The sequence below is a fragment of the Xiphophorus couchianus genome, chromosome 2, assembly GCF_001444195.1.
Source record: "Xiphophorus couchianus chromosome 2, X_couchianus-1.0, whole genome shotgun sequence".
Classification (NCBI taxonomy): domain Eukaryota; kingdom Metazoa; phylum Chordata; class Actinopteri; order Cyprinodontiformes; family Poeciliidae; genus Xiphophorus; species Xiphophorus couchianus.
Window position 1 is genome coordinate 15424508 of NC_040229.1, and position 16189 is coordinate 15440696.

A 16189-nucleotide genomic window follows, 5' to 3' on the forward strand; every position below is an offset into this window, starting at 1 on the left:
AGTGGTTCTACACAGCTATGATTGGAGGACTTGATGCCTACACGAGATACAGAATTCAAGTCTTCACAATTGCACAATTTGGGATATGGAGCTGTGGTCAGGCACCTCTAACTGTGCGGACTGGTAAGCATGTTTGAAACAAAGGCTGAAACTGTTACAATTTTTAAACATTAAATGACATCTAAGAGCCTTTTGGAAAAAGAAAATGTCATCAAAAAAATAATTGTGACAGCTTTAATATTGCTCAAAAGCGCTTCAAAATACTACATTGTGATTCTTGGAAGCAAAATGTCAAGAAATGAGGGCTGATTCAAGAGTTTTGAACAGAATTGTGTTGTAACATAATGGATATCTACCCAGAATTAAATTTCTTTACTTTAGAATTGTAATTATTGCTTCCATAAAGGTCCACGTTAAAGAGGCTCTTGTTAGAATTTTGTGCACAATTTCCAATCCCAAGTTTTTGTAAATCTTTGACATGCAGATTTTAGCCAATCCAGATCTCTATTTAACAACTATGTTGTAGGAAGATATAAAAAAAACACTGTATATAATATTTTGTTGTCAAACCACAGTGATGTGTTGACCACCCATCACTAGAATCAGAGGAAATATGTTATTTGTGAGAGGATTTTCATTAAAAAATTTAATTTTTACTGTTATTTTAAAATAAGGATATTTGATATATTCAACTGCCCTTAGCTTCCCATTTTAGTAATTAGCATCACCAGCATAACTACAATACAGTGCCTATAAAAAGTATTTTGACCATAAAATTTAAGAAATATCCTCTTCAATTTCAAACTGAAAAGTGAGTTTTACAAAATAATAACTAAAAGCATTTAACTTAAAATTAAAGATTGCATAAATGTTCATATTAAATGGTATTTAGTAGATGCACTGTCCTGTGGATAGGTCTCAGTCAGAGTTGTGTATTTAAATTGTGCAATGTTACTCCATTGTTCCTTGGCTCTGTCAGGTTGTATGAGGATCTGCTGTGAACGGACCTTTTCAAGTCCTGTCACAAGTTCTCCATCAAATTGAAGTCTGGGCTTTGACTTGGCCACTCCAGAATAACCACCTTGTTGTCTTCAAACCCTTTCTGTGTAGCTTTAGCTGCATGCTTCAGGTCATTGTCTTGCTGGAAGATAAACATATTTTGAAGCTGTAGTTCTCCTGCAGAGGGAAACAAGGTGCCCGTCAGGATCTTCCTACATTTTGATCATGATGGATTTGTGAAAGAAACAAAAGGGTAAAACATCCAAGAGGGCAAGTACTTTTTACAGGCACTGTATTATTCATTTTTAATTAGAAAAGTTTTTTTTATAATTGAATTTACTGATTTTTTTTTTACTAAGTAGCTGCAGTCCAGATGAAAAAAAATTCAAACAGTTTACTTTTAGATATTTACATTTTCTTATGCTTAAATTTACTGCTGGAAAAAAAGAAAGAATAATGCTTTATTTGCATCCCTTAGCGGTAAAGCCTCCTGCTGATCTGCTGATGTTTAGCAAGAATGACAGCCTGTCAGTTTGCTGGACAGTTCCACCTAGCGATCCTCCAGATGCATATTACGTGACAACCCAATCATTTAATAGTCCTGCTGCTTCTTCGCTATGGATAAACGACTCCAGCGCTGATGGACTCAGAAAAGATGAATCCATTTGTGTTAATTTGGGCACATTTACTCCTAGTCACACATATGAAGTAGCGGTCGTTGCCATGAGGGGAAATGACAGAAGCGAGAGGTCCATTACTGTCTACACCACAGGTGAGAGAAACAAGAATACAACCCATGATAATACAAGCCATTTATAAAATGTGTTTTTAACTCTTGTGTTTGTCTTTGTGGATGCAGCTCCAATGCCTGTGCAGGTGGCAGTCCCTCTTACTGTGGGGACAAACTACACACAGCTGTATGTTCAGCCTCCACGGGTGGGTCTGATTGATGGGGTCAAAGTGTGTCCGTGTCTTGGCGTTTGCAACAGGACATGTAAGGAATTGTGTGACCACACTTGTGACTGGCATTCCCTCCCCACTGGCATTTTCATTACAACCATCAGCAGCCTTACTCCAGGATCACAGTACCAGCTCAGTGTGTACAGCACTGTTAAAGAGAGAGTGGGGCCACCATTCTACACCCATCCTATTAAAACAAGTAAGTTGCCTACCAGTGATAACAATATTTTGGTTTCTTCACTCCATGTGTGTTTTTTACTTTTTTACTTAAAGATGACAAAATAAATTTTACAACACCCCCACACTTTTTGGTATACCTGGTAATGATGGCTAAAAATAAATTCACCTTTCATTATAATAGCATTATCTTGTACCAAAAACAGTATGTTATTTCACTAAATCTTTTTCAGAGTAGATAATCTTCCCTGTCAATATTAATTTGCCTTTTTGTTGTTTTTGTTTTCACTTTGTCACTGGTTCTACAAATATTGGCACTACTAACAATAAAATAAACATAGCTTTATTGGCAGTTGGGAGAATTATGTAAAATTATTTGAAATTTCTGTCATGATACAATGTTATTCTCATATCAAAAACATACCTGGAGTGTGGTTTTGATTCTTTCATGTGTGTTTGAGGAATATTTGAATCTCAGAATGAGGGCAGAATTATGGTGTGGTTCTCTCTTTCAGGAGTTGGGCTTGACCCATGAACTCTAGTGGAGCTTTTAGGCAACTTTTTGAATGAGTCCTTCCTGTCTGAAGTGCCTGAGCACAAAGCAAGATTCAAAAAAACATGGATAAGCGAATTTGGTCTACCCAACTCAACAATACACCTTAGAGACTAAGTAGAGTTTGTCCTTCTTGTTAAAAAGTCTGACTGCACAAATGCACTTCTACATTATCTACAGGATAAAAAATGTCCATAAAGACTCTCCTACACCTTGTGGAAATCGTTCCTAGAAGAGCTGAAAATGTTAAAACTACAAATGGAGGGCAAACATCTTACTTGAATGGGATGTCATTCAAGTTCAAGTATGTGCAAAGGAAGTCAAGCAAATATGTTTGGCAACCGAGTGTATATCATTTTGGAGTTAACACATAAAACTCTAGGTTCTGCCTAAAAGCTTGACGTGTCTTTGTTTTTGCATAAGAAAAACACTGCTGTCACAATATTTGTCAGTTCCGTTGAACTTAAAAATCTCACCTATCCTGTAATTGGAAAGAAGTCTTGTATCACATGAAATTAATTGTGATATAAGACACTTGATATTGCAACATTTGATTGATGCCGCTACATTTGACTGAGATTAAGTGTCAAATCAAAATCTGTTTTATAGTTTCTACGTGTGCTTTCATGACAACTAAATAGAAAAATAAATTGCCCCCGATACACTGTTGTCACCATCCATATTTGGCATCAGCCTTTTTTTTTTGCATCATCATTTCATGCAACTGTCACTAACCAGATTTAAAATTTAATCTGGCCTAATCTTGGGAGCGGATCACATCTGCTTCATATCTTTGAAGATTTGGAGTGAAGTGATAGAATGATTTAGAAAATAATAAAAGTCTGCCTTTTTTTTAGGTTTTGCTATGCATAGTAAGACTTAGCAGTACAATTTACAAGATATGTCATATTATAAACCATGGGGCTGTTTCACAGACAAAAAGATTTATTTTCTTTAAACATATTCACTCTTGTTATTCACTCATATTTATTCTCTCTTGTTTGTTTTTTCTTTAATGTTTTTCATTGTGTTATAAGAACTATCCCAATGCTCTAGTGCGTGTTTTGTGATAATGTGTTTGATTTTAGGTCTGGTTCCACCCAGCAGAGTGAGGGAAGGAGTGGTAACGGACACATCCATAGAACTGCTTTGGGATCCGGCACCAGGAAAGGGTCTGAGCTACGAGGTCATCTGCCACAACTGTGGCCAGGCACTCAAGGTGAATAAATAAATAAATGAATGAATGAACAAATGGAAATGTAAATGTTTTCTCATGTTTGGAAGCAGATCTGTGGAAATGGATTATTACCCTCATTATGCATTAGTCATTGTTGGATTGCTATGATTAGCTGATTGCATGTTTTTATACATAATATTTTAGTATGAATATCAGTACAATGTTTTGTTCCTCAGTAATTAATGCTCTACTGTAATTATACTAGCATTTGCCTATTTGATTTGTGTGTTACAGGTGCAGAAGGTGTTCAGTCAGAGTGCAGTGTTTTCTGGTCTGATACCAGGTTCACTCTATCACTTTGCTGTACGCGCAGAGAAGGAGTCCTTCGCTGACAGTTCACCAGTCTCAATCAATATCACTGCAGGTAAACACACACACACACACACACACACCCGCACGCACATACACATTGTAACAGCTCATCTTTCTTTTCAATAATGACCACATGCTTTGCTTTTTGATGTGGCAGTTCCTGGCCAAGTGGAGGTTTCACTCGTCAATAAAACAACATCATCCATATGCATTAGCTGGAGTACCGCCAGAGGACTGCTGAGCTCATTCATTCTGTCTATCAAAAACACAACAACCATTCAGGAGCTGATCATTTCTCATCAGGAGCGCAGGCCAGTCTCTTCTCATTCTGCCACAATCAAAATTAATATGAACCCAGAGTTGTTATCGCTGACTGAAACCTGTTCCTGAAAAGACTGACTGCCAAAGCAATGTGTGTGTGTATTTACAGATCACACAATTTCCAAGGTCTTGTTTCTGGTACTAAGTATACGGTTGAGGTGTTTGCCACCAATGGGGAGAGGAGAAGTAAACCTTCTACTGTAATTCTGTATACACGTGAGTTAAAATGTGTCTGTAAAAATCTGCAGGTGTACAGCAAAGCCCAAAATTACATATATGTCTGGCAGATTCTGGTTTAAAGTAATCTTGTGATTTTACCAACATGTTTTGTCTGACTGGAATTTAGAATCTGAGAGAGAATCTTTGGAGGGAGCTAAAAATTAGGGTGATGGAAAAGAATCGTTGAAGCTTAAAAGCTCATCACTAAAGATAAATTGTTCAAATTACCAGTGAAAACATGGGGAAAAAATGATGGGTTATCCATTAGCTGTAATCCTAATGGAAAATAATAAGCAATACAAAAAGATCTAAATGAAAGCAGATCACTTTTTTTTTTTTTTTTTTACAAAATTACATTCTTTTTACCTTTTTATTATCTTATGAGAGACAGCTCTCATATTCTATCCAACACAAACTTCTTGGTTCAAGGGTGATCATTTTAAATCTAAATTTTCCAAAGGTAACTGTCTGCCTGCACAATATGTAGCAAATGTATTATTTTTACATTTTCACAGTTTCAATATCACTAAGACACATATTTCTTGTCTCAAGTTCCAGGGATGCCAAAGCAAGTGGTTACATCAGAGCACCCAGTGACATCCATATTTCTGACCTGGAGGCCCCCAGCAGGACAGGTAGACAAGTACAAGGTGAGATGTTGAATCTGCCGAATCTGTCCAAAAATTCACTTGCATTTCACAGAAGATAATCCAACTTTTATGACTTCAAGAAAAAATAATCCTGGTGTACTTGGTATTTCTAAACATCTATGTCAAAATATAACACTCAGTTGTGACCCGCAAGTATTAAGTGGTTTCCAGGTAACCGCTATTGGCACACCAAGAATCTGGTTACAACCCTTTAAAGATAAATGACATTCAGGTTCAGCCCAGAACAATATATAAGCACAGTTTTTAAAAAAAATGCAATTAAAGTAAAGGTGGATTGTTCAAAAAACTTAAATCAAGAGTACACAGAACTAACATTTTCACTGTCATTTGTTAAAAAATTATTTTTTAACAAAATTCTAAGACTGAAGGTCTCTTCGGCAGCTTGCATTTGGTCTGTTGACCGTGGACAGGAAATTGTGGACTGGAGTGTTTGTTGAGAGCACAAGCTATGAGATCAGAGAGTTGATCCCAGGGTCAGACTACGGTGTCAGCATTCAGAGTGTCCTGGGCTCAGACAGCAGCCATGCAGCAAACAGAGAGTTCAGCACACGTAAGCAACAAAAATGTACACCCTAGTCTATAACTCAGGGCATTTCCCTAAAAAATATTTGGAAAATTTCGTAATTTCAGATTTGTCTTCCAGGCCCTGCCAGATTGTGCCGACTTCGTTTAGATAAAGTGGATTCTTCGTCCATATCTGTGCATTGGGATGGGGCGCCTGGAGAGTTTGACTTTCACAGATTGACTGTGGCCGGCGCTTCGATCACACAAACACTCATAATACCAAAAGTGGAGCAGGTTGCTGTGGTTACAGGGCTGCTGGATGGTTGCAGCTACAACGTGAGCGCCAAGAGAGTGAGAGGGGAGACAGCAGGAAGTGCTGCTTTTCTGACTGTCACCACAGGTAGTTATTTCAAGGGCTTCACCGATTAGTCTCCCAGTTAATCAGGCCCGACCTCAACGAGTCTACGTTAAATTACAGAAACGTTGTCCTCCACTCTGACTCCGTTTCTTATGTTTCTGTTTCTTATTAGTGCCAAAGCCTGTGAGAGGTGTGCGTTTGGTCAACATTTCTGGACGTGCATTCTCACTACGCTGGCTGCAAGCAGAGGGGTGTGTAGATCACTACCAAGTTAACTTAGTGCCAAACCATGGTGCTGTGACATTTCACCCTACCTATGATGGATACATTCAGGTACACACACTTTAAATGAAATCGTAGGAAATACACAGTCTTTTTTTCTAATAGGACGCCATCAGGATGGTGTTAGCACAGTCACTTCGCTGAATGTTAAAGTTTCAAGTACTTTTTTTAGTTTAGTGCACACAAACATATCCCTATGTACAGTGAAGCATCTCTCCTCCCATTCAACCAAGTCCCACCCCATACTGACTGCCAGGTATCCAATATCTCCCAAAATGTAACCTTACACACCACACACATACACACGCATGGAGACAAAACACAGTGCAGGGTTGAGTAATGGATCACATTATTTATTAAGTTAGCTTCATGAGCGCAGCTTTGAATCATTCATTAACTTAAGCAACTCTCCCAAAAGAGGCAAAGAGACAAGCGGTATAGCTTTAGCCTTGTGCTAATCAAAGGATTTACAAAAATTTTGGAATACCTCAAGATCAAGATATTATTATTTTCACCCAACGTCTGGACGATCAAAGCTTTAAGTTGTTCTCTACTGCTAACTGTTATGCACTAAGACTGGACACAGACATACTGGGAAAGCCTCTCACCTGCTGTGGCTAAACAAAAACTAACTCCAAAACCCTGCAATATGTTGTTCTTCTCAGCAATTTTAATGCTCACAGTCAAACTTGGAAAGGTGTATTCACAGGTAAGAATTCCCCTATTAATATCTGCAGTTTTTATTTCATCATTTGTAACAACACAGCTAACAACTGTGTTTTTAGCTGTGTTGGGTTTTACTGAAATGTCATAGACCAAGACGCTATCAAGAACAAGATTTAGAAAGTGTAAAGAAAATGTTTTTGACATTGAGTTCAAGCCCTTTACTTTCATAACCCTAAATATATTCAGTATAAACAACTGGCCTCAAAAGTCACTTAGTCCATAGCATCCACCTGTGTGTACACCTCAGGTTTGTTAGAGAACATTGGAGAATAAAACAGACAGACACAGCAGATAGGTCAGGGATAAAATAACAGAGTACTTAAATGCAGGATCAGGGTATGCCTACATGTATGGATGACCAAAACTGACATAATAAGAAATAAAAGCATAAATGTATATTTAGTTGTTCCTTGTCCTTACACATTTGTTGTCGTCAAGAAATGTATATGTTTTGTTTTTCCTTTCCTTTATACATGTGCTGTCATCAAAAAATTTATATAAATTTTACTTTTCCTTACACGTGTGTTTTCGTCAAGAAATGTATATGTTTTCTTTTTCATTTCCCCTAAACATGCGTTTTTTTCAAGAAAAGTCAATATTTTGTTTTGTCTTTTCCTTATACAAGCCTTCCTTCTTTTGTCAATGCCTCCTTTTTCTACTTCTCCCCTTTCTACTTCTCCATGTGCATCTTTGTGTTAATGAGGAGATCTGCCTTCTATGTCCAGCTCCTACTATTGGCCAATAGAGCTTTGGAACCAACGTCACTGCGTAAGACGTGATGGGGCGTTTACGTCTCACGCAGTTGCTCGGTGCCATCTTTACAGGCCACAGACCAAAACAAACTTTTTTGATGACGTGCTGAAGAGGGAGCATAGGAGCTTCTTGAAGAAACAGAGGCTAATTTGAAAGCATCATAGTTATAACGAGAAGTCAAATTAGTTTTAAGTTATGTTTGATATGTACAATATTTTCATAACAACTGAAGTTAAAGTTACTTGATTGTGCTATGAAATGGCTAAGATATGCTTAAAGGTTTTAATGTTCAAAAAATTATTTTAATCTGACAAACCAGCCTCATTGGACACATTCTAATTAATTGAATATAATTGTACAGTTCAAAGTTTTCCTTCGGTCCTTCTCCAGATTTCCCATTTTGTCTTTCCTCTTCAGCAGGGCATTTTTGAAATAAATAATATTCTTTTATCTTTTACAGCCTTCTTCCTTCCTAGTCTTAGGTTATGCTTCTTCTCCTCATAGATCTTGATAATATCATGATTTTCCAAAGTGTCTTTTATCTGAAGATAGAGCTGTTACATACAGAATTTTCATTTAGGTACTGATTTAGAAATGCCTAGTTTAAGTGTGGTTGTTTAGATTTCCAAAGGGAATATTAAAATACTGATTGCTCTTGGTTAGAAAATTGAAAACAAGCTACACCTAAATTGGTGCACATCTTCTGTTTTTTCTGCAAAGCTTTCCACTAATATATTGCCAGCTGCACTTGCCAGGCCTAAGTGGGCTCTGTAATTGAGAATGTATGACGGTCATCTAATTAAAAACAAACTGCAGCTTTTATTTTTGATCATTTTAACATTTCTTTTCACCAGTCAAACACACATACAACCTAGAAATGAAGAAACAAAATGCTAATAATACCGATATAGTTAATAAGCAATATTTTAATTTCTGTCAACGGCAACACAACAAGTGGTCGACCAAAAAAGGTGTAGGTGGAAGTTAAGCTTTTTATACCTTAACCTTTTGTAACATACAGCATTATTAAAATCAAAACAGTAACCCACTTACTGTATATACTCATAAAAGAACATAAGCAGTGATGATCAAACCTTGCAGTATTTGTTTAGTAAATGTTTTGTGAGAAGCAGTTTTAACACCTCACAACAATTATTCCATACATGAATCCCTCCAACTAAAGTACAACTGTTCTTAACAGTTCTTCTGACCTTTAGTTTTTTAAACAAACATGTCTTCCTTAATTTATACAAGTTTCAACCCCTTCTATATGCAACTTAGAATGAGTTTATTATAAGCTTTATACAGCTTATAATGAGCTCGACTAAGTCAGAAAAATTTAAACTATGAAATTTAAGAAATGTTTCATTGGTTGGATGACAATAATCTGATGTGCTTAGAATTTGCATACTGAAGCACATAGGCTTTAAAGATTTCCTTTTTTCTTCTTTGTCACATTAATTATGATCAGTCAAATGTTATTATCAGGCACTAATAATCTCAATTAATGCAAAAAATATTATTTATAAAAGAGGAAACTGTAGCTTAACCAACCTGAATGGGTGAATGCCCCAAAACCTAAAATAACTGGTTGTGTGACCGTTAGCAGTAACAACTATATTTAAGCCTTTGCAGTCAAGACTATTTTATAATATTGTAGATTTTTTTTGCCCACTTTTCTTTGCAGAGTTGTTTTAATTCAATGTTCATGAAGGTTTAAGGTGACAGCAATGTCTCTCAATCAGAATGATCATGTTCTAAATATGCTAAAGTTTTAGTGGTGACTGGACCCATGATACACAGGCAGCAAGCGACTGTTAAATATTTCAATAAGAATAGTTGAAGAGGTATTTACAGCAACTAAGAGATAATTGCAACGATCAGGCAGGGAGCAATGGGGGGAAAAACTTGCAGGATGGGAGTAAACAGTAGAATCCAGCAAGGAGTGAAGAATAGAGAGGAGTTTAAGTACTGGGGAGCTTGATTACTGACCAGGGACAGGTGACTGATTGGAAACAGGCTGCAAGTGAGAGTGGAAGCCAGACAGGCAGGCTGACGGACAGAGAGAGTGTAATGGTGCGAGAGGAGCAGAGAAGGAGTAAACAAACTGGGGAAAAGGCAAGACATAAATCCAAGAACAGTAATAAACAACAAGCTAAATGCAAAAGAAGGAACTACCACAGAGCGATCTAAACATCAGTTAATAAACAAGAGCTAAGGAAAAAGTAAGGCAAGGATGACAGAAACAGAAAAGAAAGAATAACTAAGGCTGAGCACAAATAAACAAAAACTGATCAAAAATGCAAGCACTGGAGAAACCAAAAAACCTAAACAACCCAGAATCCTGACAAAATATTCATTATCTTCTTCTTTTGAAATGTTTTTACATTGGATGTAACATGACACACATGTTCCAAAGAGTTGTACTTTTGTCTCATCAATACACAGAATATTTTCATAGAAAGTCTTGTGGATCATCAAGATGGTTTTTTGTAAATTCACACATTTATTCTGGGTCATGGGCCGTGGATTTCTCCTTGGGGTTCGTTCATTGCTCAGTCTCTTTCTTATTATGGAATCATGACCACAAGTGAGGCATGCAGGGCTTTAGATGTTATTGGTTCTTCTTTGACCTCCTTGATTGGTTATTGATTCACTCAGAGTAATTTTGGTAAACCAAAGTAGTGGGACTGTTTCCCACTACTTTGTGTTTTCTCCTCTTGCAGTGCTTTCACTGCACTTCACTAAGGTCTTAAAACTTTAGAATTTGCTTTGTAGCGAGTTCCAGACTCATGAAGATTAATGGGTTTGCTTTGAATTTCTTTACACTATGTTCTGATCTGTTGCTTTTGTGACAGTTTTTATCTATCCCATGTTATCCGAGTAGTTCTGTTTTCAACTTTTCTAATCAGGGCCCAGCAGTAAAATAAAACTCAAGTTTTCCAAGAGAAGTGGAATAATTGTTTATCCATTATTTATGATTTAACAACTTAATTGAAGAAATAAAAAAGCAGCATCTTGTTCTTACACAGGTTATATGTTTAATAGCAAAATTGGTTTAATGATGTTAAACGTGAAAGATTATGACTAGATTATGATTATTACTATTTTGTAAATCATAACATCCGCACAGAGACAACACATACAGTATTTTTGATTAACATAACAAAACATAAAAAAAAAAACACATACAGAAACCCGAATGGTACCCCAGCTGTAGAATGTGTGCATGCACAGAAAGCAGTGGACCAGGTGTGTTTTGCTGTTTTCACAGGCTGACGTGGTGGATGTTAGTCCTGGGACACAGTACTCGGTGACGGTCTCTGCAGACTCTTCTTCTAAAAGCAGCCCTGGAGTCAGTCGCATGATCATTACCAAAGAGAGCGGTGAGATGGTTTTACAATCAGTGCTCATTGTTGGATTTGTCTGATTTATTTAAGTGGTTTCAAGTACAATCAGGCTCTCCTCGTGTTGTGCCCTGCTGCTTCATTTATTCGCTGCACATGGCACACACACGAGGGAAAAGGATGAAGCTGAGCGGTAGAGAGTGCGTGAGGATGTGTGCATTTCCTTCACAATTTAATTCCTTTTAGGTAACTTTAGCCGGCGCTTTTGAACCCCTGGATGAATGCGTCTGGAGTGAATGTCAGTGAAATGGCTCTGCTGTGTGAAGCCCTATTCATCAGACTTTAGCCACATAGAATGTACATGTTTAAACTCCCACACACACACCACCTCCACTAAGACCACATGACATGAAGTACTCTTTAAACAAAGCTGGCACTTTGTCAGTAGGCTTTGCTGTAAGGATACTAATCTTTAAAATTTGTACCAAACACTTTCTATGGACGGTCATTTATTAGAAAAATTGAGAGAGTGAGTATTTCTAACTACATATTTAACTTTGAGATCCAACTTGAGTTAATTCACAACTGGGCTTGTTAATGACAGACACTGGATGCTGCTGTTCTCCACTTCACACACTTTTCCTTTTTTTCCTGTAGTTCCCGGTCCTCCGCTGACTCTTGAAGGAGAAGCTGTTGGTTCTAATGGGATTCTACTATCCTGGACCATGCAATCTGATGCAAACAATATAGATGGATATGTCATCAGGTATTTTTTTTTCCTTCTGTGTTATTTAGCATTTAGTTGACATCCATTTTATTTTGCTAAGATCCAAAACATGAAATTGCTGAATTTATAGATAATGCCTACTTGTTTATGTCTAATACAAAGTTCTGGCAAAGAAACAATTACATGACATGACATTAGCTAATTGTTACTTCCAAATAATGAGTGGAAATTAAAGTTTGAACTTGGCTTCCACCTTAGCTGTGAACTTTTTTACATTCATGTAAAAAACACAAACTTCAAATGCATTTAATTTCATGCAGATAAATCAGCACAAAAACAATGCATACATGTGAATGGTAAATGTTTGCACAGTATTCAACTTTTTAAACAAAAAATAATCTGAGCCCAGATTTTCCCTCTTGTGTTGCTAAATGCATAGGGCACTTCTTATGGATTCCTTTCAACATCTCAACAAAGTTGCCATCTGCCAAGAATAGATATTTTACATGAATAATAGTTATACTATCAACAGATCCGTCCAACTTTGGGGTAACGGTGGCTTAGGAGTTATAGGTTTGTTCTGTAACTGGTGGGTTGCTGGTTGAACCCTGACTTAGTCTGTCTCTGTCAAGACACTATTTGATTCTATACACTTAACCTGCTTTGCCTTATGGTGGTAGTCAGAGGGTCCGGTGGTGCTGGTGCATGGCACTTCTGTTAGCCTGCCCCAGGGCAACTGTAGCTACAATGTAGCTTACCACCATTGGCGTATCAATGTGTGTTTGAGTGGCTAAATGTAGTGTGAAGCTATTTGGGTCCCCAACACAGTTGTTGAGATCAGTCTATCAGATTATATTTGCAGTAGCAGGAATACTTGCTGCTTTCTTTAATAAACAAATACAATGAAAAATTATGCATTTTATTTCTGTGTAAAACTATATTTTACAGAACTATTTACAGAAGATTTATTATAAATTCAGTTGAGTTTAAATATAAAATAGAATTATTAAAATAATCACATAAAATGATATCCAGTGGATGGCAACTGCTTTACACGGCAGTAAGATATTTTTTTTTTTCAGGTACAAGGAGGTTTGCCCGTACACCGATCCCTCTTTCACACAGGTGACCAAGTACCTGGATATACCAGAGATTCTGATCACCGACTTTACCTCAGGTTCAACGTACCATATCCAGGTAAGAGGAACAATTTTTTTTATCATTTGCAGATTGATTGATTTTGATGGACATGAACATAGGACAACATTAAGAGAAGCATGTTTGGATTAGTAGAAACACATAAAACTAATTTAAGAGTGGCATATACTGTAGGTGTGAATTAACCTTACTAGTTTAAAGATATAACAGTTCTTATTGCCTCTGATCAAACATTCCTGGGAATTGCTCCACTGTACTTTTTTACTTTCCACTGTGGCTTTGTGACAAGGAACAGTCTATCCTCTTGATCTGACTGAATGCAGGTAATCAATCCTGATTGCATTATTAATTAAGTAAACAGATCTATGGATCAGCCCAGGCTCTTTCCACTGCCTGTTGTCACTGAACTTGAATGCGATCAAGCTTATTAGTTTTCAGAATCCATTAACCCACCATGACCTTGATACACACTTCCCGATTATAGCTGCACACGCAGGATTTGTTCGAGGGCTCGTATGGGATTATGAAAGTGTGCTCATGTATTGGGTTACTACACCTCCCCTGCATTTGTGTTGGCTCTCCAATTTATGAATCCAGCAGCACACAATTCCTGCTGGATCTCCGAGAGGGGTTTACCAGTTCTACTAGCAGAGGTTTTTCTGAATGCCCATTAAAATGTTGTTTTGTTTATGTAAGCAGAAAAGTAACACAAACCGCACTTCTTTGTAGTGTTCATACTCTCAAAAGCTTTTTAAATTTTGCCACATTGCAGCCCCCACCATCAACTTATTTTACATAACTGACCAACACAATGCAGTGCATTATTTGGAAGTGAAATGAAAATGATACAAAAAAGTTTCCTTGGCTTCTAAATCATTCACAAACTGAAAGAGTTTGGTACAGTTTTTAAGCTACCAAGACATGTTTGTCCACCTAAGTCCACCTATCGTGAAATATTGTAGTGACAGCAACATGCTGTGTGGCTAATGAGCTTGAGCAAACACTGTTAAGGTTGACAGAATTGATGATGGATGGAGTTAAATACAGGGCAGTCATGGATGAAAATATGTTAGAGCCTGCATTGTCAATAGACGAAAGGTAATGCAGCTTCATGGATGTGGAATGCAGGGAAACTTACTATCATGCATTTATCATAAATGAAGGAACTTTAACATAAGCAGCAGTTTTAGTGAATGTTTTATAGTAATTTGTTATTCTTAAGTTACTTTTTATTTTATTTACTGGTTTGGGGTATCAACACAAAAAAAGAAAGAAAAAAACCCCACAATCATCCCATTGTTAGTCTTTGCAACAAAACTGCCAGTGATCCCCTGAACAACATTTCTACTCTCCACAAAAACAGATCCCATAGAAAATGCTCAGACAGTTTTAGCTGAACCTATCCAACCCCCTGTTCACAGTTTTTCCTTTTACTGTCAGGATGCAGATTTGCTTTAAAAAAAACCGTAGAACCAACAGATTTAAGAATTCATTTTTACCTGCCATTACTGTCCTTTTAAATATTTCAAGTGTCTGCCAGTGGTTATGGTTTTTATGTTCTTATGTGTATTCTGCGGTGTTATTCATTCTACTACTGTGTTTATTTATTATTGGTGAATATATTTTCTGCTGGCTGTAATAAGAATTGCTCCCTGAGGACATTAAAGAAACCTTGACCTTGAATTGAGTCTTGTGGAGGTTCACGTTATCAGGCCTATGATCATAAACATACAGCCAGACCTACACTGGAATGGTTTAGATGAGGAGCCTGCATTATACCCTCAGCTGCCTAGAAAAATGGCCTAAGTGAGTTTTTGAAAAGTGATTTTGCCAAAAAAAAAAAAAAAAAAAACTAACAAAAAACAACAACATTTAAAAAAAAATTAACAGAAGGATATTTAACAGTTACCATTCTCTTTCTGTTTAGGTAGCAGCTATGTCTCCAGCTGGAACAGGGCCTTTCAGCAAACCTTTGTACATAAAGACATCTGAGTCACGTGAGTGGTAGAATATATCCTGACCTGCTTTCATCCAAAATGCAACATGACCAGTCAAACTTGTATTTTCATGCATTCCCTGTAGCCCCCGGCCTGGTGACCAATGTGACGGCGTATGCTCAGAACCACACCTTCGTTGTTGTTACCTGGTTCCTGCCGCACCGCATAAATGGCCTCATCACAAAGTTTGCTGTCAAAGCAAAACATGTTCGAACGGGTCAGACGGTCCGCATACTGGAAGTCAACGCAGAGGAAATTATGACTGGAGCGCTCCCTCACTGCAATGTACTAGATTATTCTGGCACAAAAATTGGATTCATCCTCAAAAACAATTCTTTTCTGTTTAATTTATTCATAATTTTATGTCTTCAGGATGCAGCTGATATTTTGTCACGAGCAACTCCCAGCCCCTTGGAGATAACTGCATCGTCTCCACCCATCACCCTCTCTGCTGTGCCTCCCGCAGCCTCTTGGAATGTGCCCATATCAGTAGGAGTAGATCAGCTGCGACCTTACACAGCCTATCTGTTTGAGGTTTCTGCATTCACATCTGATGGAGAGGGACAGGTAGCCTCCACCATGGTCCGCATGCCAGAATCAGGTGTGGATGTACAAAAAAAACAACTGCAGAGTTGTTATATATTTGACCTTTATCAGGTTTTCATAGTATTTCTGTTCTTTTGTGTTTAATGATGACAGCACCCGAGGATCCACCTGATAACTTTTCAGTGATGAACATGACATCCAGGTCAATTTATGCGTCGTGGAACTCTCCCAGCAAGATCACTGGAAAGTTCTCCTATGTGCTTTACCTTTATGGACCTACAGGTTGTTTATTATTTTACACATTCCATAAAATTCACTCATGTAAACAAATAACACAAAACA

At 37.4% G+C, this 16189-nt stretch overlaps 1 protein-coding gene across 1 annotated transcript in view; it reads left to right on the top strand.

The window, feature by feature from the left end:
* Positions 1 to 5336: 5336 nt before the first annotated feature.
* ptprq (protein tyrosine phosphatase receptor type Q) overlaps positions 5337 to 16189 on the top strand; it is a 38725-nt gene continuing 27872 nt past the window's right edge. Inside the window, exons 1-11 of the mRNA XM_028004553.1 lie at positions 5337 to 5428; positions 5831 to 5999; positions 6093 to 6353; positions 6484 to 6644; positions 11347 to 11458; positions 12077 to 12185; positions 13229 to 13343; positions 15232 to 15301; positions 15387 to 15586; positions 15674 to 15902; positions 16001 to 16129. Of these exons, the coding sequence (XP_027860354.1) occupies positions 5339 to 5428; positions 5831 to 5999; positions 6093 to 6353; positions 6484 to 6644; positions 11347 to 11458; positions 12077 to 12185; positions 13229 to 13343; positions 15232 to 15301; positions 15387 to 15586; positions 15674 to 15902; positions 16001 to 16129 (1645 nt within the window). The 5' untranslated portion in view covers positions 5337 to 5338. The remainder of the gene's footprint in view (positions 5429 to 5830; positions 6000 to 6092; positions 6354 to 6483; positions 6645 to 11346; positions 11459 to 12076; positions 12186 to 13228; positions 13344 to 15231; positions 15302 to 15386; positions 15587 to 15673; positions 15903 to 16000; positions 16130 to 16189) is intronic.